Source organism: Balaenoptera borealis (assembly GCF_965194805.1).
Source record: "Balaenoptera borealis genome assembly, chromosome: 1".
NCBI lineage: Eukaryota > Metazoa > Chordata > Mammalia > Artiodactyla > Balaenopteridae > Balaenoptera > Balaenoptera borealis.
Window position 1 is genome coordinate 84,492,828 of NC_138860.1, and position 25,740 is coordinate 84,518,567.

Genomic DNA, 25,740 nt, shown 5'->3' on the forward strand with positions numbered 1-25,740 from the left:
ATGCCTCCATCTGCTGTTGGTTCCTCAGAATCACACTCCAACCTGGAAGGGCTCCTGTGGTCCTCTGTGCACTCCCTCATTTTGCATAGGAAGATGCAAATTCAACGGGGTTTTATATTTATTTATTTATTTTTATATTTCTTAATTGAAGTATAGTTGATGTAAAATACGTTACAGCTGTACACTATAGTGATCCACAATTTCAAAGGTTATGCTGCATTCATAGTTATTGTAAAATATTGCCTATATTCCCCATGTTGTACAATATATCCTTGTAGCTTGTTTTATACCTAATAGTTTGTACCCTCAAAAGGGTTTTTAAATGTTTAGACCCTCTTACACCTGACCGGTTCTCTTCCTATAAAAGTCCACTTTAATAAGAATGTGGCTTAATGATGGTTCTATACCGTATACTGGGATAGAACTTCAGAGTTGACACATAAGTGCCTGAGTATCATCTAAGCTCTTCACAACAAAGGTAGACGTTCATAATAAAAATGAATTTTTAAAAAATGCTCATTTTATAGATGTGGATATTTCAGCACAGTTTAAGTAACTTGGTCAAGATCATATAACCAAGAGTCAACTAAAAATATCTGTAACCTTAATCCCTCAATTCTAATCTCATGCTTTACCATGACACCTGTTTTCTTCCAAGTCACTCTTTACCTCCAAAGCCTGTGATACATAATGGGTATATGAGTGTGTGTGTGTGTGTGTGTGTGTTTATCATGTTTATGAGGAGAGGGAAATGACAAGAAAAATGCTCAGATTAAGACCAGCTGGATGGAGCAATGGCAAAGGGTACCATCAGCAAGAAGGACCCCTCCTTTCTTGCTGAGAGCAACTCACAGAACCCAGGGCTTCCCGGGGGTCCTCCCCTGCCTGCCCCTTCCCCTGGCCTGAGCTGGGCCACTTCCTCTGTGCCCAAGTGACAGAGCAGGCCTCTGTTCTGGGTACCAGGTCTTCCGTTCAAAGTCCTCAGAGCAGACCCCACCCCAGCCCCTAGCCTCCTCTGGAATTCAGGAGGGGCCAGGGAGCAGCAGGGGCCCCCTTGCACACCCCTCATCTTTGATGAAGGAAAGATACCATCACCTGTCAGCTGCCGGGACTTAATTAACACCTGCTCTGAGTTTCAGTTGCTGATTCAGCGTGCTCCTCCCGGCTGAGGCTCCTACGGGAAAGTCTGCCAACCTGCTAGAGGTGGGACGCAGGAATGAGGTCAGTGTAGGGGCAGGGCTCACTCCTGTTTGAACTCTTATAGCATCTTAGCACTACAACAGGAACCAGCCAGCCTCTAACTAAACCACAGCCCTGTTTTGAAACCCTACCCTCCTGCAACCTGCCCAGACCAAGGGAGAGAGGTCCATCCAGCTCACCCAATCCTCAGGGTCTCCAACCCAAACTGTTTCTGCAAAGCCCTCTCACACGAGTATACCTCCCCCCTCCCCAGGCAGAAGGATCTCCAAAACTTGAACCCAGGACTGTCTAGCTCTGAGCCCGATATCAAGTCTAGAACCTTCCCAGCTTGAACTCTGCACCTCGGGTCATGACTCGGCTTTCACAATTCCATCCCCATTTTCATCTCCTCCCCAAATTCACACCCTTTGGAATGACACCAGAATTCATCTGAATTATCTGAAGAAGGAATAAGCAAATAAATAAACAAGCTCATTACAGAGTGTGATACGCACTAAGAAGAAAACAGATAGGATGATGAGTAGAGACTGACTGCAGGGGATGGGGTGGTACCACTGTAGCTACAGGAGACCCGGAAGGGCCGCTTCCTGGCATGGCCCCATGCACATTCTGCAGCCCAGTATATATACCACCTCTGCCTTCTCAACCACTCCTGCCACCTACATCCAGCATCCCTGCCTTTTCTCCATGGCTCTTGCAACTCTTTGATATGTTTTACTTACTATTTTGCCTGTTTTTAGTCTATCCAACTATAATTGGAGGGTAAGGATTTTGTTTGTTTTGTTCACCCCTCTAGCCCCAGCACCCCGAACAGAGTTTTGACACACAGCAAGTGCATCATAAATAGGTGTTGAATAAATTAAAGTGGCCTCCATTTCTCCCCGGGAAGATGAGCAGGAGCCAACAACCCAGAAGGAGCTGGCTTTCCAAACCCTCAGCCATTTTCAGAGAAGACTTGGGCACACATCTCTCTGATCTCCCAGAACCAAAAGGAAGGGCAAGGCTCCTGCACTGCAGGCCATGCTACAGGAGCAGTGTCCCCTCGCTGGAGAGATGCCCAGAATCCAGGACCCAAGCTTCTGAAAAAGAGCCTACTCTTCCTTTTACTTGATCCTTCCCTTTCTCTCACCCCCCACATTGAGGTCTCTTCATTTAATCACCAAATACATTTTGAAGCTGCCCACTTTGTCTCTGTCTCCTTTTCCACTACTTAGTCCGAGCCATCCTCTTCTCTGCCTGGACCGCTGCAGTAGCCTACCAGCTCGTCTCTCTGCTCCTCCTCTGAGCCCTCCCAGTTAGAGCTTGTGCAGCATCCATGGTGCTTATTTTAAAACATAAAATTAGAGTATCTTCTCTCTGCTTAAAATCCTTCAGTGGTTTTTCTTTGCTCTTAAGATAAAATCCAAACTCACTCAACCTTATCTCCTACCTCCTTGCCCTTCACTTGCTACACTCAAACCCCGCTGGCCTCCTCTCTCTCTTTCAAATACAGATCTTCTTTGACTTAGGGTGGAGTTATATCCCAAAAAACTCACAATAAGTTGAAAATACTGTAAGTCAAAAATGCCTTTAGTACACCTAACCTACTGAACATCATAGTTGAACCTAGCCTACCTTAAACATGCTCAGAACAGTTACATTAGCCTACAGTTAGGCAAACTTATCTAACACAAACCTATTTTATAATAACGTGTTGAATTACTGAATACGGTACTGAAAGTGAAAACAGAATGGTTGTAAGGGTACAGAATGGGTATAAGCGTGTCGGTTGTTTACCCTGGTGATCACGTGGCTGACCGGGAGCTGCATCGTGAGAGAGTATCATACCACACGTCGCAAGCCTGGGAAAAGACCAAAATCCAAATTTCCAACTATGGGTTCTGCTGAATGCCTCTCTCTTTTGCACCATCACAAAGTCAAAAAATCATGTCAAAAGTTTGTAAGTCGGGGACCATCTGTACATCAAGTTCTTCCCATTCGTTTTGAACTTTCCCTCTTCTAGGATGCTCTCTCTCATCCTTTAAGCCTCTGCTCAAATGTTACCTTCTTGGGGAGGCCTTGGGGGCCTGGCTACCTGAAGGAGTGCCCCTTCAGATACAGCTGTTCTGTGCCACACCATCACATCTATTTCCTTCCTAACCCTACATCCTCTGTAATTGCTTTTATTTTTAGTGTATTGTCTGCTTCCTCCACTAGTGGAAGCTGCATCAGGGTAAAGATCATTGTCTCTTTAATTCACATCCCTTCTCGGAATGCCTCACATGTGGTTGGTGCTCCATGAATATTCTTTGGAGAGAATGGATACAGGGGCCTCTCCTTATTAACACCTTATCAATCTTTTACTCATTGACCCTGGTTGCAACCTTTTCATCCCGCTTGGCCTCTTACAAGCCTGTGCACCTTTGACATCCCCTCCACGGGGAATCCACCTCCTCTCTCACAAGGCCAATTACTTCACATCCTTGCGAGCCTCTGGGACTTCGCTTTTCCCTCTGACCAATATGTTCCTCCGATACTTCTGTACCAGTTGAACCTTCATCCACCCTTCAATGCGAGGTTCAAACATGACGTCTTTGAAGTGTGTGCAGATCCCTGACATCTCATCCCTTCCTTTAGGTCCCAGGTGGACTATGGCATCTTCTTGAAGACAGGGATCTGTCTTATTCATTATCATATTCCCAAGACTTACCAGTACACATAAACATAGTAGGTGCTCAGTACATGTGAGTGGAACTGCGTGGGAGGCCCTTTATTACATGATCTCTTTGCTCTAGGACTGTCTTTCGTCCCTTCAGTGACTCCTCCCCTCTGTTAGCTTCTGCGTGTGAAACTTCCTGAGTTTCTCCTCTCAAACCTGGTATTTTTCTGCACTCTATTCCACAGAGCATCAGAGTTTTAAACAGCCCTTCAGTTCCCAGCACACAGGAAGTCCTGTGTGTTGGGACTCCTCCTTAGTCCTGGGGCCAGCCCTGTCATTGACCTCTCCAACCCTCTACCTGGCCAGGCAGCACCAGTGAACAGATGTTATTTTTTAAAGGGTCTCTGACGAACCGTTCTGACACACAATGGTGCAACAGAAATGGGACACAGAAATGGGATACATCCTGTGCAACAGAAATGGGACACAGATTTCTGCTTTATGCCAGGAGGACATGACCTTAGGAAATGACTACTCAAGACTTGGGGGCTGTTGCCCTTTGGGATGAAACTAGGAAGGATAGGGCCAAGGGAAATTCAGTCCAGGGGGTCACTCTGCCTCCTCAGCTCGCAGAGTTGATTTTAGATAGGGATTCCAATGAGGACAGCATTTTTGTAAAAGCATAATCAAGTCACACAGCCACAAGGCAACAGCAAACCCTCTGAATTCAATGTGGCCACCAAGCACCTAGGGCCAAGCTCCATGGCACTGTTCTTAGAACTATACAATAGGTCTACATGGGTGATCTCAGGAAAAAGTCAGGCAGGTGCAGTTCTAGGGTAACTACAGTCAGGGTCCTAAACTCCCACCCACAGCACATCACATCTCTCGCATCTTCGCCCTGAGACTGAATGGGTGCTGCACTAAGTCTGAGTCCAAGGTCTGGCAACACCTGCATCTCTACCCCACCCAGATGAATGTCAAGAGCTATGGGCAAGGTTTAAGGTGAAAAGCACAGGCTTTGAAGTGAAACAGATCTGTGTTTGAATCATGACACACCCACTTGCGAACTTCATTCAGCAAATGTTTGCTGAAGTCATTCTATGCACCAGACACTGGACCAGACCCTGGGGAGAAAGAAGGAAACAGAACAGACATGGACTTTGGACAAATTAAACTTACAGGCCTCGGCTTTCTCATCTCAAGTGAGGTAAAAGCTACCCCTTAGAGATGTTGGGAGAATTTTATGAGATAATACGTGTAATTGTGGAGCTATTTACATTATTGTCATTGTAATTAATAAAACAACATGGCAGCAGTATGTGCGAAAAGCCATATAATTGTTTAAACTCTTGAACCCTAAGGAACATTTATCCTAAGGAAAAGCCCAGAGACGAAGATTATATATGAAGGAGAGAGATGGGAAAGAAAGAAAGCACCTACTAAGTGTATACATTTTGCCAGGTACTGGGTGAAATACCTTACATTTGTTAATTCATGAAAATGAGCAAAGGAAAAAAAAATAGAAGCAACCTAAATATTCAGCAGCAGTATAATGAATGGAATATTTTACAGTCATTTAAAGTAATTACAAAGACTATGTAGCAACACAGAAAAATGCTCATGACATCATGTTAGCTGGAGAAAGTAGGTTACAGAGTGTGGGCATGTGGATGACAATTGCAGCTGTGTACAATTCCTACTCACAAACACAGCCACACAAAACAGCAAGGCTTGCTCTAGAAAGATGGGTTGATGAAGATGATTCTTTTGCTCTCCATTTCCCAAACTACTTGCAGTGTTGTTTCATTGTTTGTTATGTTAGTTTGATAGGTGTACTTTTCTTAAGGTACTCTATTTGCTGGTTATTTCGCTCTGTCCCATTTGGCCTCCCATCAATTCTGAGAGGGGAGGATAAAGATATTTTCATGCTTCAGAGTCTCGGTAGGCAGCAAATCTCTGACGAGGCATCAGTTGCTTTCAATTAATTGCTGTTTCCTGAAAACTAAATGGAAGAGCTACCCCCTTTATATTTAGCTCTTCAACTGTTCATAGCAAGCCTTCAGCAACTAAGGTACTGTTACAGCAGCACCTGCCAGCTCCAACATCAACAACTGGAGGGCTCTATGTCCCTAGGAGGGCCATCAGCACAGGCTGACCTCCCATCCATCCACCCATCCATCCATCCACTTACCCTACCATCTACTTCTCTATCTATTTTACAATTCACTATCTGTCCATCCATATACCCCATCCCTCTGCCATTTACCCATCTACTCTTCCTTGGAAGGATATCATCACAAAACTCCCTTAAAGGACTTATAAAAATGTCCCGATTCTTCAGCTGAAAAATCAGGTATGAAAGGGTAAGGTCCACGTTCCCAAATGGGGTCAATGAGGCAACAGGACAGGACCCAGGAGACATGCTTCTCATCTTCTCTCAGTCCCCGGTGGGCTGTTTAACAGGTGGTTCAGCAACTGGGCAGGTTCTCAAGGCCCATCCTGGGAACAAAGGGCCTCAGTAATCAGGTCACATTTGTCACCAGGGTCCTCCCTGTCCCAGGTGCACCCAGTTGGCTGGCTGGAACAGGATCTTCAAAGCATTCCAAGTATTTGCCAGCTAAATCTGTCACATTCTAGCCCTGTAGGTGGAGTGGGAGAAGCTGTGCAGTATGCACTTGTCAAGCTGCCAACTGGAAACCTGTTTTAATCAATTATATAATGGGCTCTCGCTACATGAGCCTCAACTGTGACTGTCTCAATCAAGCGCTAATTGGGGTTGATGGGGACGAGCTACCCCGGACCTTGTCACTCTGCATCAGACTGCTTAGAGTCCTACCTTAATCCCTAGTGAGGTTAGATGGGGACACCGAGCCAGGGTCTGCTGACTGGCTGGGCCGTGTTCACAGAACAAACTAAAGAATTAAACATTTATCAAGTGTGTGTTCTATGTGAGGTCCAGTGCCGGATGCTAGGAACGCAGGGATGAACCTCGCACACTTCCTGCCTGCAAGCACGCCGTCTAGGGGAGAAAACAGACCCTAACACACTGACAGCAAGTGTGTAAGGGGCCATAACAGGGCGCAGTGAGAGTCCAAAAGTAGGAGCAGACACATCTGTCTAGTTAATCCCAGAGGCTTTAGAGAAGGAGGCATTAGAACAGGGCCTGGACAGCACAAGCAGACACGGCTCTTCCCTGATAGATCAACCCATGGAAAAGCAAGGGAGAGGGCCGTCACACAAGGCCTCCGAGACCCTCTTTAACAGTGCAGCTCAGAGTTGAAAATGTAAGCCACAGAAGGTCCTCCTGGTGTTCCTGGAATACACTTAAGGCTGCCATACCACCAGGTTACTGTTCTTTCTTCATTTTGTCTAGAATAGCTTCTCTTCTCTCTACCTGGCCCCAGTGTTTCCCAACCTACTACACTCCACTCACCCTTCAAGGCCCAACTCTTGACGCTCTCCTGGAGTGACCCAGCCCCAGAGCCATGCCCCTCTGCTCCCCAAGTGGGGGACCACATGTATCAGGTTGCATCCCAGTTTGTTTGTGAATCCTACCGCCTTATGTCCCCAGTAGCCCACAAAGTGCCTGGCGAACAGTAAGTCCTCAACGTCTGACTGTCGGGAGACTGACTCCTCCCAGGAGGGACTCACGCTCAGGTGATCCAGAAGCACCGTCCTGACCCACTTCCTGCAAGGCTGAGCTTGTCGGCATGGCAGGAAGCCATCAGCTACCTCGGGGAAAGATAAGTCTATGTGGAATCCAGCCAGCTCCCCAGCCAGTGTGCCACAGACCAGCTGCCACCTCCAACACACACCATAGTTTCTAATGTGTATACGAAACTTGGAGCTTGCTGGGCACCAGTCAACAGTCAGCCGCGCACAAGTATTGACTGAGCCCTCACTCCATACACGGCATCAGAGCACCAGGACCCTTTAGAAGCTGGGAAGAGAAGTGGGAAGAGTTTACTAGTCATTGAAGATGAGATTAAGGTTGTTTCTTTTTAATTCATTGAAAAGGCAATCTGATTGATATCATCCTCATTATATATACTCTCCTGACCTTCCCATAGTGAGCCCGTCTTACTTGTATAGCTAGATTTCTTTTACTAAAAAGAAAATTTTAAGACAATCTCAGTAGGAGTCGTGAAGGTTTCAGGAACATAGTCACTGATTAATATTTATTGATAGATTACCAATAGGCTCCAATTTGCTATATAGCTAGTTATTAGCCATAATTGGGAAAGCAAGGAGGTACTGAGCATGTGGAAAGGAGAAGGGCTCTTGGGGGCATTAGGAGGGTCGAGGGAGCGGGACTACAGAGGCCTCTGGAGGGTGCTGTCAGGGCAGTGATGTCACCAGCAGGACAGACCCCACCTTGCCAGGCTTCTTCCTTCCCAAGTTGCCCTTCTCCCACCTCAGCTCACCATCCTTCCAACTTGAACCCTAAGGCCTGGGCCCCTAGAGCAGTTCTGTCTCTTTAGTTAGCCTGCCCTGCATGGGAACAAATGATTCTGCCTTCTTGTTTAGAAAAAAATGGGGGGGTGGTATAATTTTTTTCAAAGGGAACTTTGCCAAACCAAGAGGAAAACAAAAGAAAAGCAATTAATTAGAAAGTGGTAGAAGTGAAAAGCTGTACCAGGCACAGACTCCTTATCCTGCAGCATTGAAGATGCAGAGTGGCTTGGCTGGCACGTTCAACCCAGGACTCTGCCTTCTAACTCTCACCAGGGATCTGCTACCTGCCTCCCAGGTGCTGCCTCCACACCTTACCAACATGGTCCAGGCAGGTGAGAAGAAAACATTTTGCTGTTTCTCACCTGGGGGCTCTGAACTGAAGCCAGTTCTACCCACCCACCCCAACCAGCATCCCCAGGGGCCCCTTGGTCTCCCTTCCTAGAGAGTACCTGCCAGCAGATGAGCCGGCTGAATTTTTCTCTTCTGTAATCTTACCGGGAGAGGCCCCAGCCCACACTCCCCCCATGTTGCCTGCTCTCAGGGCCCCATTTACTCGCTGGTGCATGTCTCTCATCCTGGGTCCTCTGTTCTGGCTGCCGGTTAGCAGGTCAAATGCTCACTGGGCCTGTCATTGACTGTCCTGTCGGTCACCCCTCCCCAGAACCCTGACATCTGGTGCCGCCCCCTGCCCTGGCTCCTGCGCAGGACTCGCTGGGGCTTGTCTCCCTGCAAACCTCAGGCCCAGCAGCCACTTGTACACATCTGGGCAGTGGTGGGGCTCCGCACCTCCCAGCCTCACTCTCGACCTTAAGGGCAACCAGGCACAGATCTGTATTGCTCTGTTTCGCCCGGACCCTTCACATGTCACGCTCACACCTGCCTAGACTGTTCCCACTGCTCCTGAAATGAAACTCAGCGCCCTCACCCCCTACCCCACCTCTCAAAGTCTGTAAACCCCTTTTCCAATCTCAGTTCTGCCATTTAACAGGCGTCTGACAGGGACAAATCTTTTGAACTCTCCAGGGATAAGCCACATCTGTAAAATAGGGAAACTGATCATAACTAACGCAACGAATCAAATGAAAGACAGTGTAGGTAAAAGCACCTTGTTAACTACAACTGCGCTGTTAGTTTTCTTGGCCCCTGGCTGACTTCGTTGTTTGTCTTCCCCTGAAATACACTGCGTGTCTGCTTCAGGATGGTGGGCCCCTCTCCGGAGCCTGGCTTTTTTGCAGGTTTTCTGGTTTTCTCTCTTTCTTGCCTGTCCTCCACTCAGGCCTTCCTGCTATACACCCAGCTCAACACTAGGTGGCAGCCTGACCACAGGCTCTTGCTGGATGAGCCCTGCCCCCTGCCTGAGGGTTTCACCTGGGTTAGCCTTGCGCAGGCACATCTCAGGATCCGCCCTATCCCACAACCATGGCTGTTGGCAGCAGAAACCCAGGGAAAGCTTCCTGCTGCTACATTGAGGCTGAAGCTGCCATGGAGACAAGAGGAGGCTTGGGCCAGGTCCCAAGTCAGCTCTTCTGCCAGCTGGGGCTACCTTTGTAGAACAAATGTCCAACACAGCCCTTGGTGGAGCTGGAGGGAGCTGAGGCCCGGGTGGCCACAGAGGGGCCTGGCCCGGCAGCCTTTCTACCTACGGGGCCTGGAGCTCCCTGGGACCCAGAGGGCCCTCTGGGATCCCACCGAGCCTGGGGACACAAGCTTCCTACATTCAGCCTTTCTCTCCACCACTCCCTCCCCTCAACCTGTGTGTGATCAAGGCGTTCTTATTCGAAAACAGTTCTTCCTCATCTGGTCTCTCCTTTCTTAGCCAGACTGATTGAAAAGCTGTCTTCACTCCCTCTCCCCTCACCACCTCCCGCTCATGCCTCAACCTGCTATATTCTGACTTCTCCTCTGTCCTTCAAAATCTGCATCCCTGCTCCCATATTGCCAACTCCAAGGCCCTTTTCAGTCTTCACCTTGCTGCATCTCTTTGACCCCACTTACGCCCTTTCCTTGATACAACTCTTTCTGTTCTTCTCCAGGCCACTGTAAAATGGGTTGATCTTCTTGATCTGCTTCATATACTCTCCTCAAACCTAATACTCTCATTTTTTTAACCCAGCACTTATATCCCAAAGATTTTCAAATCTCTGCCTTATGACCTGGCATCCCCTCGGCTCCAGTGCCCCATCTGCAGCCGATTCAACACGCCCGAGACTGAGCTCCTCCCTCTGCCCCAGGCCTGATGCACATGTTCCTCCTCCTGTTTTCTGTCTCGGTGAAGAGCATCGCCAGCAACCCAGTGGCGGCCAAAGCCAGACCATTGGAAGTCACTGCTGACCCCCTGTCCCTCCTCTCCCCACAGCCGCTTGATAAGCACGTCCTGTCCACTCTGCCGCCTGGGGACCTCTCAGCCCTCTCAGTCCCTCCCCTGCCCAGGCAGGCCCTCATCTCCTCTTTTCCTGAACAACTGCAACAGGCTCCAAATTGGTCTCCCTGCATTCATTCCTGCCGCCACCACTGCAGCTCGTCACTGCACTCAGCGTTCTTTATAAAATGCAGAGCTAAACAAGCCATTTCTATGCTCAAAACCCTTCAGGGCCCTGAGGGTAGCACCCAAATATTATTGCAAGGCTCACAAGAACCTTCATGACCTGGATCTGCCTGCCTTCTCTAGCCACCCAGCTGGGTGGCCTCCACCCCTGCGACTCTCTGTCTCTCTGCCCCCGCAAAAGTGTCCCTGGACATCCCACGCCCTCGCCTTCTACTATCCCTTCTGTCTGTACGTCCTCTCCTACCTCCTTTTTGTCCACTGGGACTCCGTTCAGAATTGTAACCCCAGTGCTGTATTGGGGGCCCCTTCCCTGTGCTTCCTTGATCAAAGTACTCAGTATTGTAATTGTGTGATCACACGTCACCAAACGCTAAGCTTGAGGACAAGAACTGTGTTTTTTTGGGTCCCCAGCACCAAGTTCACTGTCTGACACAGAGAAGGGGTAAAACAAATATTTGTTGGATGGGTAGATGGATGGATGGAAAATGAAAAATTATTGTCCAGGAAAAGTTTCCTGATTATTCAGAGGTGGTCTGGTATTTTAGACTTCTCACCTTAACCCCAAGCGTCTGGCACCTATTACATGAAGCCAGATCTCAGACCTCAGAATGCCCCAAAGCAGCACACCACAGTGCTTTCCCTGGGACCAGAGGGTGGGAACATCTTCCCCAGGTTCCTGCCTAAAAGTTTAGGCACTGAGTAGAATGCAACCAATGCAGGGCTCCAACTGTGCTCTCACTTCGGCCCAGAGGGATGCCCTTGCCAGACCAGGGAGATGGGAGCAATGCAGTTAAGCACTTGACCAGAAGACAAAGCCAACCTCTCTACAGTTTGTCCCCTGCAGAAGAAGGGAGTGCTGAGCAACACACAAGCCTGGGAAACTCCAGAAGAGGTGCACAGAAGGCAGGATCCCTATTGACAATTCAAATGAGATGCAGTGATGTTTACAATAACCCAGACATGGAAGCAACCTAAATGTCCATCGACAGAAGAATGGATAAAGAAGATGTGGTACCTATATACAATGGAATATTACTCAGCCATTAAAAAGAAAGAATGCCATTTGCAGCAACATGGATGGACCTAGAGATTGTCATACTGAGTGAAGTAAGTCAGACAGAAAGAGAAATATCATATGATATCACTTACATGTGGAATGTAAAAAAAAAAATGATACAAATGAACTTATTTACAAAACAGAAACAGATTCACAGACTTAGAGAATGAACTTCTGGTTACCAGGGCGGAAGGGTGAGGGGAGAGGGATAGTTAGGGAGTTTGGGATTGACATGTACACACTGCTATATTTAAAATGGTTAACAACAAGGACCTACTGTATAGCACAGGGAACTCTGCTCAATATTCTGTAACAACCTAATTGGGGAAAGAATTTGGAAAAGAATAGATACATGTATATGTATAACTGAATCACTTTGTTGTACACCAGAAACTAACACAACGTTATTAATCAACTATACTCCAATACAAAATAAAAAGTTTAAAAAAATAAAAATATTCACCTATTAAAAAAAACAACAAAACAAAAACAAACAAACAAACAAAAACAAGTGAAATGCAAACACAGGAACAAGTCTTAAGGGCAAAGACTTTTCTTTTTTTCATGTGGCCCCCAGCCTTGTTTGGCCTCCCTGCAACAGCTTCCAGAGAAGTGAATAAAACACCAAAGAGGGAGGAAAGCTTGATTTATTTCTCAACTCTCAGCCTCTCTCTCCTACAGGCAGAGCCCACTGATCAAAACCTGAGGGTCTGGAACCTGGGCAGACCCCAGGAAGTAGAAGCCCAAGTGCCTGCTCCTACTAATAATGACCACAGCAGGCTATGGTAACACGGACAATGTTGGCTTACATTGCAGGACACACTTTACAGGCTGGATCTTTGTTCTTGCTCTTTTCTCTGATTACTCTCCCACCACACTGCCTTAAGTCTTAGCCATCCCTCAAAACCCTGTGCAAATGCGTGATCTGTGAAGCTTTCTCAGAGCCACCTACCACCAGCCTGAATTAAACAATATTTTCCCCATATTTCTATAATACACTGTTCATACTTCTTTTACAACACTAACCTCAATTTCTCTTTCATTGGTATTTCATATGACTGTCTTTGATTATGTTCTTGACAAGGCTATAAATGTCTGGCAGAGAGGGACTATTTTATCCATGTCTGCATACCCCATGATTTTAGCCCTATGTTCTAGGCATTTGATAAATGTCCATTAAATTGAATTACAATTTTCAAAGCATTACAAAGCACCATGCAGACAACTAGGTTCATAAGTTCAAAGCATATGGAGAAAATAGGAGTGATCATATGGGTGGGGCTTATCTGGGAAGACTTCCTGGAGGAAGTGTGGCTGGAGGAGGCTGTGCTAGGTGGGGCTGAGAATCATGACCAAAGCCTGACTGTTAATTTAAGTTCTGGGAGGCAAAGGCCAGGCTTCTCTCCTTCCTTACCCACCTTTTCCCCCATCCCAGTATAGAATAGTGGCAGTATAGTACAGCGGTTAGAAATGCAGACTCTCAAGACAGACTGTCTGGATGTATATCCTAGCTTAGTCACTTAATAGCTGTGTGACCTTGGGCTAGTCACCTCACCCATCTGGTCCCAGTTTCTTCCTCCCTGTAAAGTATGGGTAAAGTAGTATCTAACTCACTGGATTATGTGATGATTTAATGAGTTAATCTATGTAAAACTCTTACTAGGTGCCAACAGCTAATTTCTGTGTTTTATATAGATTAACTCATTTAATCTTCACACAGCCCAATGAGGTCGATACTATTATTATCCTTATTTTACAGTGAGGAAACTGAGACTCAGAGAGCGTGAGGTGGGGAGATTATTAGCACATCCTACCTCAAAATGTCAAACCTTCTCCAAACATGACAAACTTGGACCTGCTTACCCCAAACCATACAACTCTTCCCCTGAAGAACCAGAACCAAAATCATAGCTCAAAATAATAACTTTGGGGCTTCCCTGGTGGCACAGTGGTTAAGAATCCACCTGTCAATTCAGGGGACATGGGTTCATTCAATCCCTGGTCCGGGAAGATTCCACATGCCACAGAGCAACTAAGCCCGTGCACCACAACTACTGAGCCTGCGCTCTAGAGCCTGCGAGCTACAACTACTGAGCCCATGCGCCTAGAACCCGTGCTCTGCAACAAGAGAAGCCACCGCAAGGAGAAGCCCATGCACCACAACGAAGAGTAGCCTCCGCTCACCGCAAGTAGAGAAAGCCCGCGCACCGCAACGAAGACCCAACGCAACCAAAAATAAAAATAATAATAATAATAACTTGGCCTTTATTATAATTCATAACCATATGCTAAACACCTTCACATTTGAGGCTCACTACACCCCTATGAAAGAGCCATCACCACCCCTGCTTTTCAGATGAGTGCTGAGGTCTGGAGGGGCTGTAGGACTTGGAGAAGCAGGCACCGTGGTTCCAGGTCAGAGAGCCTCCACTAGGCCCAAGCAACCTCCAGCCCACAGGCTGGGCCACAGGGCATCAGGCAGGGGGCAGCAGCCCCACACCCTCCTCTTCCTCATGCCCTGAACAACTCGTCCTCCGGATGAATCCACACAGTCTCTGCCCAGAGCCCACCATGGCTGCTGGGGGCCTGGCTCATACCATCAAGAAGGTGAGTGAATTTACAAAAAAACAACTAAGGCTCCAGGGTCTAGAGATGACAGAAAACAAAAAGAAAACCATCACCAAACAATAGCGAAAGAAGTATTTAGAAGTAATTTTCAAAATAAAAGAGTTTGAATATACAACAAAGTAATGACTTACAAGGATTTTTAATGAAGCGTATCTACTTCTAATCTGATGAGCATCCATCATTAAATTTTTATAGACTGTGAGAAAACAAACAAACAAAATAAAAGAGTTTGGTTTGGAAGACTATATTTTTCATCTCTAAAAAACTGGACAAAAGAATTGAACCAAAAAGTTATACATAAATTACAAATGGCCAATAAAATATTCTCCTCATAATCAATGAAAAGAATTCAAAACATAGCACTGAGACACCACCAATTAAAGTGGGAACTTTTTAAAATAATAGATATAGGGGTGGGGGGCAGTTGCAGAGGCTGAACATTCATGGGAGTATAAATTGAACCACCTTTTGAGAGAGCAGTTTGGTCTGTGGTATGTAAGGGCCTTAATGTTATTGATGTTCTTTGACCTCACAGTTTCGTTTCTAGATGTTTATTAAGAAAAGTGTATAAAATAGTCACAAAAATAGGTTTAAGAGAATTCATGTGGTGTGTTTTACAAAAGAAAAAGAAAGAGGCAACCCAGAAAGCTAAAGAGGGGAATGATTAAATAAGTAATGGCACCTCCATCCAGTGGAATTCTTTGCTACCACTAAATATGACGTGGAAAAGTTGAAGATTATTTAATGACCTTAAAGAAGTTAATTGTGAAAAGCAGGTAAAAAATAATCAGTATACTGTATACTGTATATAGACTAACCCTCATATTATAGAAAAATGTATGTATACAGGGACACTATAATGAAGTGATTAAAAGCCCAGACTCCTGAGCCAGAGTGCTTGGGTCTCAGTCTGAAACTGCCCTTAAATGCCGTGTGACCTTGGGCAAGTCAATTAACTGCTCTGTTCCTTGTTTAACTCATTTGTTATAGAAATAATAATGGTACCTTTCTCACTGATGCTGGAAGGACTGAATGAGTTAATAACTGGAACACAGTAAGTTATATGTGTTAGCTATTCTTATCATTGCTTACACATAGAAAAATGACTGTAAGGATATACAATCTAAGATTGTTTCTGGTGGGTGGTATTACAGTAATGTTTATTCTTCCTTTTGATATCTCAATTTTCTAAATTTTCTTTCATGTACATATAGTGTTTTTAATAAGAAAAAAAAACATTGCTTTATTAAAATTAAAGAAATCTGAGACAGACTTCTTAGGAAAAAAGACAAAGAATAAAAGTCCAGACCAAGATACAAGGCATTGATGCTTTACTAAGAAATCAGGGCAGGATGGGGGAGAACCGTGAAGTATGAAAAGCCAGGACAGGGAAAACCAGACTAGTACCCAGACGGTGATGGTTAATTTGTCAATTTAGCTAGGCTGTGGAGCCCAGTTATTTGTTCAAACGTCAGTCTAGATGTTGCTGTAAAGGTATTTTTTAGATGTGATTGACATTTAAATCAGTCAACTTTTATAGTAATAAAGCAGATTACGCTCCACAATGTGGATGGGCCTCATCTTATCTGCTGAAGGCCTTAAGAGAAAAATACTGAGGTCCCAGGAAAAGAGGGAATTTTCCTTCCAGAATGCCTTTGGCCTCTAGAGTACAACATCAACTCTTGCCAGCATTTCCAGCCTGATGACCTGCCCTGTGAATTTCAGACTTGCCAGTCCCCACAGTCGTGAGAGCCATTTCCTTAAAATAAACTCTCTATTGGTTCTGTTTCTCTGGAGAACCCTAACACACAGGACCACGTGAAGAAGCCAGGAGCATGCTTCTAACACAGCGCCCCCTCTCCGCATCCTCCCCGGGGGTGGTGAGCTAGCCTGTAATTAAAAAAAAGGACCAATCAGAGGATTGTTAGTGCTGAAAGTATGTAAGAACACGAACACGGCCTTCCACATTTAAGAAAGAAAAGAAAAACACATCACAGTGGAGCAGATTTGGCCCTTCCCCAGATAGGACCACCTCACACCTTGCAGGTTCTATGATTGGTTTTACACACATGGCAGTAGTAGGATCAAAGAGAACCAAGCCAAGAAGAAGCCGCATTTTAGGAGGAGCCCCATGAAACATGCAGCACACCCAGAGAGAAATAAGTTCTGGGCAAGACGCAGACTGCACACCTCGTGCGCCAGGTCTGGGCCCGGGACCTAGAAGGCAGCAGCCGGGGCCCCCTTCCCCACTGCTCAGGACTCCAGCCTTAGCAATAGCGGCAGGACTTCTTTCTACTCAGATCTTAGGAACGGACAGCAAAAAGGCTTAAACACAACGGAACCCACATTATTGTGTAAATGATTTGAACTTTGATAAAAATATTAAGGAAAATTGCATTCACAACAAATTACAAAACAATTTACGGAGCACTTCTGGGGTTAAGCAGAATCCCTCCTCGCTGAGGAATGGATGAACCACTCAGGCGTGGTCCTCTCAGGATTTCCTTCTTGTGCTATTCTGGTTCTGTGTCACCCACTGAACCTCTTCTTTGTCAACATACCTCCAAATAGTCACATCCTTGTGCCATGAGCTCTTATAGAAACTGCAGAGAATCCTTTGGCTTTCTATTTGCAGTTGCTCGAAGTTCAGACTTTTCATCAACTGTAATTCAAATAGGACTTCTGGTCTATTTGGTACTGAATAGAGAAATACATGTTGCAACTTAAGGAGATATATCTTCTACAGATGAACACACATGCACAGTCATAATTCAACTGTGTTACATTCTAGAAACTGTTACAGACCTCCCTCACACCATAGAAGCCTCTGGTTTTTCTGTTTAATCACACCAAGCCCTCTTGTGGAAGGACTTTGAGACCAATCCTGAGCAGCTTGTGTTCTGTTATCATCAGTGTTCTTGACCATTTTCATAATTGACATCAGATATCTATTGAGAGTCTGCTTTTAACAGTCACCAGGAAAGTCATTGAAGACTCATTATTTTATTTAATCTTAATTATTTTATTTTATTTATTTAATCACCATCCATGAAGGAAGAGGCATTATATAAACTCCATTTTTAGAGAAGAGGCAATGGCTCAGAGAAGTTAAGGGATTTGTCCTAAGTCACTGAGCTCATAAGGGATAGAGCCAGGCTATATCCTGGGACTGGTTGGCCTGTGAAGCCCTGTTTCTATTTTAACCAAAAGAAAAAAAAGGCATGCCTGCCCAAGGACAAGCTTAAAAGAGAGATTCAGAAGCAAGGGAGGAGGACCCAAGTTCTTGGCCGGCGACAGCAAAGGAAGAGGCTAAAACCATCTGTCCTCTGTGACCCCAGATGATGCCTCAGGCTTCCATGCCCGGCCTCAGAAAGCTGCTTTTGAGAATTTGCCACCCGACACATGCCAGGATTCCTCAGTGGGACCTTCTACCTAAGTCCCTATTCCTTCCCAATTCAGGGGGCTGTGAAAGAGAGCTGCATGCTGACAAAACAACGCTTCCCCTACCACTCATGGCCACTCATGTCCTCACTCTCCACTGCCCCCCAACCCACCATGGAGGCACTTGTTAAGTAAGAGGCTAAGCCAGGGATAACAACGGTGGCTCCAGTCCCATCTCCACCCAAAACTGTGTGCCTTCGGACATATCATTTCACCTCTTTGGAACTCAGGTCCCTCCTGTGAATCATGGAATAAGAAGAAGGACCTTTCAGGGTGTTTGTGAGAGGCTAAGATCCCGGGTTGTGGGACGCCACCTTGGCATGGTAGCTGGCGCACGGTCAGCACACAGGCAACAGGCGCTGGGCCCAGGCAGAGCCGCGGCCCCCCCTCAGTAAGGGAGCTGACCGCACCGCACTAACAGGGTCTCTCCCGACCCTGACGGACTCATGGCTGCCTCCTCAGTAGTGCTGTCTAACGTCCAAGGTCAGGGCATCCATTTCACCTGAATTTTACTCCTCGGTCCTGAGTGAAGAGCCTTGTTGGCTTCTGTGACTGCTCCCTGGCGCTGGCCGCTGCCTCCATCCAGCCTTCCAGGCTTGCCCGTGACCAGCTCCCCTACACGGTCGGGGACTCAGACCCAGAAGTCAGGCCCACACTGGTGCATACCTTTATTCGTGAATAATCACCCGCTGGTTTTTAAATTTCTATTTTTGGATTTTCCAAGTGCGCCTTGGCCACTGCTGCCACTTCACCAACATACATCTGAAAAATGATAGCATGCACAGGTGCCAGATGTGTATTCCTTAGGCGGCAATGGTTGGCAGGCACGTGGATTCAGGGAGCACTTACGGTAATTGCAAAGGCCACCAAAGATGGGAAGCCATCAATTCGGGAACCAGGGAGTGAAAGCAGATTCTCAGCATTCAGGGGGGAGGGCTGCCCAGCCAGACGCTCAATCACTGCCCCAGAGAGTCTCCCCACCTGGCAACTCTGCACGCAGGTGATCAGAGGCAGGCTCACTGCAAGGCTGTGTCTAGCTTTCTGGATCACAAAAGTTGTGTAAGTTGAACATTACCTCTTTCTGTTTCATAGGTAACTATTGTTTCCCTTTGGATTGATCTGCAGATAATGGCTCTTAACATTAGCTATATATTCATTTGTTCTAAAATAGTTAATGGTGTATGAACTCATACAAAGGTAATTGAAGGAAGTCTGTGGTAAATCCTTTTATGGGAAAATAAACATACCTTTATTCGTGAATAATCACCCACTGGTTTTTTAATTTCTATTTTTGGATTTTCCAAGGTGTGTCTGTTATTTATTATTTATAGAGAGTGCTTCTTCAGGGATAGAACAAGGGATTCATTTGATCATTAATTTTGTGTACGTGAATTCCTCTTCTCAGTATTCCAAAGGACTACTTACTACTATTAATTTAAATAACAGCAATAATAATTCCCTACGCATGTTTTAGTGTTGATCAGTTTACAGTGCTCTTTCCCACCCACTGTAATTTTTAACCTCATAATAACCATCTGGCATAAGGAGAGCTTATCACTATTTTACAGATAAGGGAACTGAGGCTCAGAGGGGTTAAGGGACTTCCCCAAGCCACAGAGTCAATGCCGTGGTAAGCTGTGTTGGTCTCTTTCCACTCCTGAGGATAAAAGCCATGCCTACGTGCCTTCTTGACTTCCTACCATCAGGGTGGTCTGAAGACAGTGAATGTGTACATTTACCAATAGCCAGAGGGCCCTAGAACGACCTCAGCGGCCCACAGCCTGCTGCATCTCACCCTCTTCCTATTAAATAAGGATTGCATTCCAAGCCCCCAAAGTAACTCCCTACTTCTTGGCTTTCACCTTTGCACACTCTCGGTGTTCCTTTGTCATTCAGTGTGCTCAGAACACCCCTTCATCACCTTTTAATCCTGGCTCTCTGGGACGGATGGGTGCCTTTGATGGATGAAGGAGGAAATAGCTGAAAGCTGACCAACCCTGGCGGACACCAACACGGATGGGTTTGTAGGAGACCAGCACAAATCCAGTCCATCCTGACTAGAGCTGCAGTAAACCTGTTCCCCATTTGGTCCTGGGACCCCTTAGCCTTGGGTGCTGCGCTATTCTACTCTATCCTGAAGGGCCCAGGAATGAAGCCCAGTAGCTCTAGTGGGATGGAATATGGGGCCAGGCATGGTGTGGGACACATCACCCAGCCCTCATGGTTTAAGGGGAAAGCTGTGTTCTCCTGAAGAATGGACAGGGCTTCCATACCAAGTCATCACACACGTACTGCAAACCAGCCTTGTCCTCACAGAGGGGAACAGTCAAGAAAGAATGATTATGCAAACAGACAAGCAACAATAATGACAGCAGAGTGAAATAAATTCTGTAAAAGATGCACCAACAAAAGACTATAAGATTATGGAGGCCAAGCTAAGATGTTTAAGAGAGATCTCATCTGGTTGGGATAATCTGGAAATAGATTATAGAATCAGTGGTGGTTGAGTTGTTCTGAATGGATGGGAGCCATGTGCATGGAGGAGATGGAGAGGAATGCATTCAGTCCAGGAAGAGGGCTTGCAGGAAGGGGTTTGGTGGGAATTGACAGGTCCATGCTTTTGAGCAGTGGCTATGATAGGAATAAGGGCATAGTGGGAAATGCCTGTTACCATTGCATTTAAGTCAACAAACGTTTGATACCACCAGGACTTTGTAGAGTTCTGAGCACTGGTGAAGCAGGAAAAGGCAGAACTCCTCCTCCCACAATATTTCTTCTTTTTCCCAGTGGGAAGAAGGAGGTTGGAATCTTCCAGTTTGCTTGTTCCAGGAACTCTGCCTATGGGTTGGACACCTAGATCTGGGACGTTCAGATTCCCTTTCAAATGGCACCTTCCAACTTTCCTGGCCAAACTAAGGATGCCAATGATGGTGTTAGTCACGTGTTTCCTGCCTGAATCGGGATTTGGAGAAACAGAAGGGCCAACACAACCTGTCAGGTCAGGGATTAGGCTCAGAATGTCCCACAGATACTCACTAAGTCACTGGAAATTGTGTCAACAGGAACGTCTCTGGTATCTGCTTAATCCTTCCTGGTATTTCTGGGGCTGAACTTGAGAATCAGGGTTTCTGGGATGCTCTGACCAGAGACCAGGTAGGGTTGTTTTGGGAGAAGAGGCTCCAGCTGGGGCAGAGAGAGGATAAGGAGGCTCAGAACTGTCCACTGTTCTTTTCCCCTCTCAGAACCATGCCCATCACCCTGCCCCTCAGTCAGGATGTGTGGGCTGTGAACAGACAGGTAAATTCTCTCAACACCCAAGTAACTTTAGGCAACAGCTCTCTGGCTTTTAGACTTGTTTTTGCTCTTTTCTCGGGGTGAAGCCCAGGATTATGGAATTTTCCCATCTTCTGCGTTTTTGGAGGGAGACTTGAATGGGCACCCTCTAGTCACTCCTGGCTGCCAGGCCTCTGTCCCACATCTTCATTCTGTGCTCCTGGATGGAGACGAAGGTGTCTGGTGAGCAATTTTGTCTTCTGTTGCTAAGTCATTATTTGCGGTGTACATGGCCTGTTCTCCCAATTAGACTAATTTCCTGGAAAGCAGAATCTTATACTCTACTTGTAGCCCACTACTGTGTAGCAAGTACCGGCTGATCTTGCAGAAATCAACCAGGTAGAGGTCACAAATGAATTTCTGAGTAAGTGTGTAGGAAGAGATGCAAAAATGAGTTTCTTTCTTTGAGATTTTCTGTTTACTCCAAGGCAGAGTGAGCAGAGGATAAGAGTTTGACTCAACTTCTGCTAGGGCCCGTGGCCTGCCTCTGCCCTCCAGCACACCCAGGAGGTGTGAGTGCTCAGTAAAGTCCCTCATTTGTAACAACTCTTCGCAAATTTACCAACTAACAAATTTACACACTCAATTAGAGACTGTGGGTCCCAAGCTCTGCCACCTCCTCATCTCCCCCAGCCCCACACACCCACCCACTGCAGCCAACCTCCCTCCACCCAGTACACACATACACCTCATTTACCTCTACTTCTATAGAGCCCCCGTCTTCATACCCCCTCCCCCAGGCTCAGCCCAGCCCCAGGCACGTGGAAACACACAGGCTTCGGAGGCAGGCAGACCTACGTTCAAACGCCGGTATATCACTTTCTATGTGACCTTGGGTAGTTTACTTAACCTCTCTATACCTCAGTTTCTTCATCTGTAAATTGGATGTAATAATACCTACCTCATAGTTACCCCATAGATAAAGCACCTGGCTTATCACTTTCCTAACTTACGTTCCTTTAGTTCCCAATTCTTTCTAGAAGTTCTAAGCCCCTTCCGATAAGGCTTAGCACATCACTCACAGCAGGAAGGTCTAATCTGCTGAACCCCCTCTTGTTCCCCAATTCCCCCCTCTCATCCTGGTCTTCTCCTAACTCTGACCAGTAACCAAAGCAACCTCTCCCTTCACTCCCCCCCCACCCCAGGACTGGAGCCAGCCCCTCCCCTTGCAGACAGACCTCTCCAACCACAAAGCCTGCTGTGGCCCCTCCTGCAGCCTGCATCTCACCCCTGCTCTTCGTCCTGTAGTGGGGCTCCTGCCATGGCTGCCTTTGCTATGCCAGACACTGCGACCAAGGCCCTTCCTGCACCTGCCCAGCCTGTCATTGCCTTTCCTCCGTGCTGCGTGCTGACGTGTAAGTGAGGATTGCAAAGATGCCTTTCCCCATCCAGAGGCACCCGGGAAGCTACCAGTACTTTCTGCAAAAGTGTGGCTTAGGACTGCCTTTGGGACTTGACTTCAGAGCTAAGAACGTTCCCTTCTCAGCATCCTCGAGGATGGTTGTTCTTCATCAATGGAGGACAAAACTGATGTTTGGAAAAGTGCCAAAAGTTGTGAAGCAGAGAATAAGTGGCAGCATGCTGTGATGGAGGGGACCACGGCCCGAAGCTGAGGGGCACTTGAGCAGCCCTGTCCCTTCTACACGGAGTAGCCACTTCTCTGAGAATTCTGAACATCCTCATTTCTAAAAGGGGCTTAGCCATACCACCTCACAGGGCTGTTGTGAGGATCCAAGGAAATGAGATGGTGATGAAAAGCAAATCAAACCGTGATTGCCATTACTGTTATCCTCTTGGGGACCTTCTCCTGGGACTGCCAGGCTGTAAACTCCCTGAGATGTGACCCGCTGGTCAACACTGAGTCCTCAGGCCTTATAGCTCTGTGTCTGAATGGCTCTCCATAAATATTTGCTGATCAGCTGACCAGCTGAGTCCCGTGTCTTTGCAATGAAGTGGATACACATAATCATCTTAATCCTCTTCTCCCCCCAGCTCTCAGCTGTCAAATGCTACCTACCTATAGGATGGGGCTGTGGGGGAAGAGGTATTAACCTTCTCTGTTTTGATCAAAAATGAGGCCAACCAAAAAGAAAGGAGATAGGATTTCTTGGTATGAAAGGCAATTCTACAACATTTCTTGGTATGAAAGGCAATTCTACAATATTTCTTGGTATGAAAGGCAATTCTACAGCAAGAATTCCAAGAATGTTCTAAGGCATGGCAACCTCATCAGAAAAACACGTATAGCCTCCCAAAGTGACCACTTTGAAAAGGACAACCCTCAGTAGATGGATATGTTCATGAATGTTTGTATTTGAAAAAAAGGAGTCCCATGACTGTGCGGTCACACCAAGATGAATTAGACCAGCAGGTGAAACGGACAAGAAGGGAGGCGAGGCCAGGCTGCGCCCGCTTGGATGAACCAAGCCTTCCCGTGGGGCCGGGACATCTGTCTAAAACACTGGCCTCGATTAAATCCCGTATGAAAGGCTTCTGTCCCACTCACCTGGAACTCCACACACTGCTTAACAGCCTCTTGCTTCATCCTGCCTGTGCCTTAGCTAAGTCCCCTCCTGAAGAAACTCTTTCACTCTCAGCGTCTTGGTGATCTGAGCTCCTAAAACTGGGGCTGCCAGCCAGGGGCCTGTAGGTCTGTCAGTGGCGGCTGTGAGCGGAAAGCCTCTGCTCTGACTGGGCCTTGGGCCAGCCGCGGGCTCCCCCAAAGCAGCTGCACTCTCTCCTCCTCCCCTGCGGCTGCCCTGGCAGCAGCTTCTCTCGCTGGGAGGCTGTGCTGGCGGCAGCAACAGAACCAGCCACGTGGCTTCCTGGATCACCAAATGTCTCTGGTTCTTATGGTTCTGGAAGCCTTTTTGCAGTGCTCAGAGTCTGTGACCCCAGGTGACTTCTGCCAACCCAACAATGGGGTTGAGCCTTCCCATGGAGGGAGGGGCTTACATGGTGGCCCTTCCCCACCCCAGGGCCATATTTAGGCGAGATGAGTATATCCATTTATTCTAAGGAATTTAAAGTATAACATAAAGGTCATCTTACTATCAGTACTGTTTATAGGTCAGTGGCTAAGGTCTGCCACATTGATAAAACAAACAAACAAAAAAACAAAAACCAAGATCTTTTCATGAATCGAGGTGCAATATTCTGAGTTCTGTACCTTGACGTACACAAGAAAGCAAGGTCTGCCTGAGATTTTTGGCTACCAGATGATAGCAAGGACACCCCCTGGAGAAACCCCCCTGAGGTCTGTAACCTTCCACACTGACCTGCTTCCTCTAGCACCGACTCCCCTGCCTTCCTTTACCGGCTTGGTTCTCTAATCATGCCGTCCTCTTCCTGTGCCCTTCTCCTTTCCTTCTCCACGGTACTCCCTCCCCCGGTTTCCCAGCTTCTGCAGCTTTCCGTCCCCCCACCCTGCCCCCCGCATTTGAAGCTCACCATCTGTGATGGTCATCTCTTTTGGTCTCTCCGAGGCTTCTGCTCAATGCACCTCCAGGTCTCTTGCCTCTCGCCCATCCACCAAGTCCAGAACCCAGGAAATCTCTCCCTTCTGTTCCCCACAGGCCACCAGGGCCGTGGGCTTGGAGGAGCCACACGGCTATGGGCAGCTGACCTCCTCCCAGGTCCCAGCACTGAGGACAGAGGTCACATTCAGAGAAACTTGGACTCTCAGAATTGGAAGGCCTCCCACCCAGGGAAGGCTCCCCCTCCTCAGTATTCCCAGCAGCTGGTAGCCCAACCTCTCCGTGAACATCTTCCGAAAAGGAAGCCAGAAAGGGCAGAGTTGAGCCCTGGGGTTCCTGCTCCACCCCCACTGGAGACAGGGGTTGACTCACATATGTACTTACTGCCTGTCAGTGTTCTCAGCAGGACCCTAACACCTGTGATAGGCAACAGCATTGCTCTGTCCACGCGGTACAGTCTGGAAGGCTCACTGCATTTGGGTTCTAGGATTTCTTGGCTCCTTACAAGCTGTGTGGCCTTGGGCAAATGACCTAACTTCTCTGAGCCTGTTTCTTCACCTATAAAAAAGTGAAGATAATAAGGATCACAAGAGATGATGCATCTGAAATTGCTTTGTGAGCCACAGGGTGTACACAGAGGTACACAAATTTTATATGGGTATAATAACGCACTAATGATATTTAATAGCACTTAGTCTAAGCCAGCATCTGCCAAGTGTTTTATATGAATAATCTCTTTTAATCTTTACCGTAATCCTATAAAACAAATACTAGTACTACCTTTGTTTCATAGTGAGTTAACTGAGGCATGGACAGACAAAGCAACCTGCCCCAGCTCACCTGACAGGTAGGCGATGGGGCCGCATATAGATCCTGCCGCAGGGCCTGTCTCCAGCCACGGGTGCTCCTCCTCCCCGTTCCTAAAACGCACTCTGTAGGAAAGGCCAAGGAAGACACAGCAGAG

General features: G+C 47.0%; 2 protein-coding genes, 1 long non-coding RNA gene and 1 pseudogene across 5 annotated transcripts in view; 1 reads left to right on the top strand and 3 right to left on the bottom strand.

Annotated features, from left to right (window-relative positions):
- Positions 1 to 25,740, bottom strand: part of LOC309607998 (late cornified envelope protein 2A-like) — a 366,173-nt pseudogene that overhangs the window by 84,894 nt on the left and 255,539 nt on the right. The gene's annotated exons all lie outside the window — the stretch shown is intronic.
- The window catches only part of LOC309607986 (uncharacterized protein), a 104,932-nt gene that overhangs the window by 13,504 nt on the left and 65,688 nt on the right, over positions 1 to 25,740 (bottom strand). The window contains exons 2-5 of one of the 2 annotated variants that reach the window (XM_082347230.1): positions 25,617 to 25,708; positions 25,161 to 25,334; positions 18,470 to 21,150; positions 16,431 to 17,223 (exon numbers count right to left, since the gene is read on the bottom strand). In XM_082347230.1, the coding sequence (XP_082203356.1) occupies positions 21,023 to 21,150; positions 25,161 to 25,334; positions 25,617 to 25,708 (394 nt within the window). In that variant the 3' untranslated portion in view covers positions 16,431 to 17,223; positions 18,470 to 21,022. Of the gene's footprint in view, positions 1 to 16,430; positions 17,224 to 18,469; positions 21,151 to 25,160; positions 25,335 to 25,616; positions 25,709 to 25,740 lie in introns of those variants that run through there. The other variant, XM_082347231.1, reaches the window with a different exon arrangement.
- On the bottom strand, positions 10,456 to 17,103 carry LOC309608081. Its single transcript, XR_014232639.1, has 3 exons — positions 17,088 to 17,103; positions 14,658 to 14,722; positions 10,456 to 14,544 (listed from the first exon to the last, which is right to left on the bottom strand). It is a non-coding gene; the product is annotated as an uncharacterized lncRNA (long non-coding RNA).
- RPTN (repetin) overlaps positions 25,708 to 25,740 on the top strand; it is a gene marked incomplete at its 3' end in the record, with an annotated part of 2,912 nt that continues 2,879 nt past the window's right edge. The window contains 1 exon segment of the mRNA XM_082346769.1: positions 25,708 to 25,740. This exon segment is cut by the window's right edge and continues 177 nt beyond it.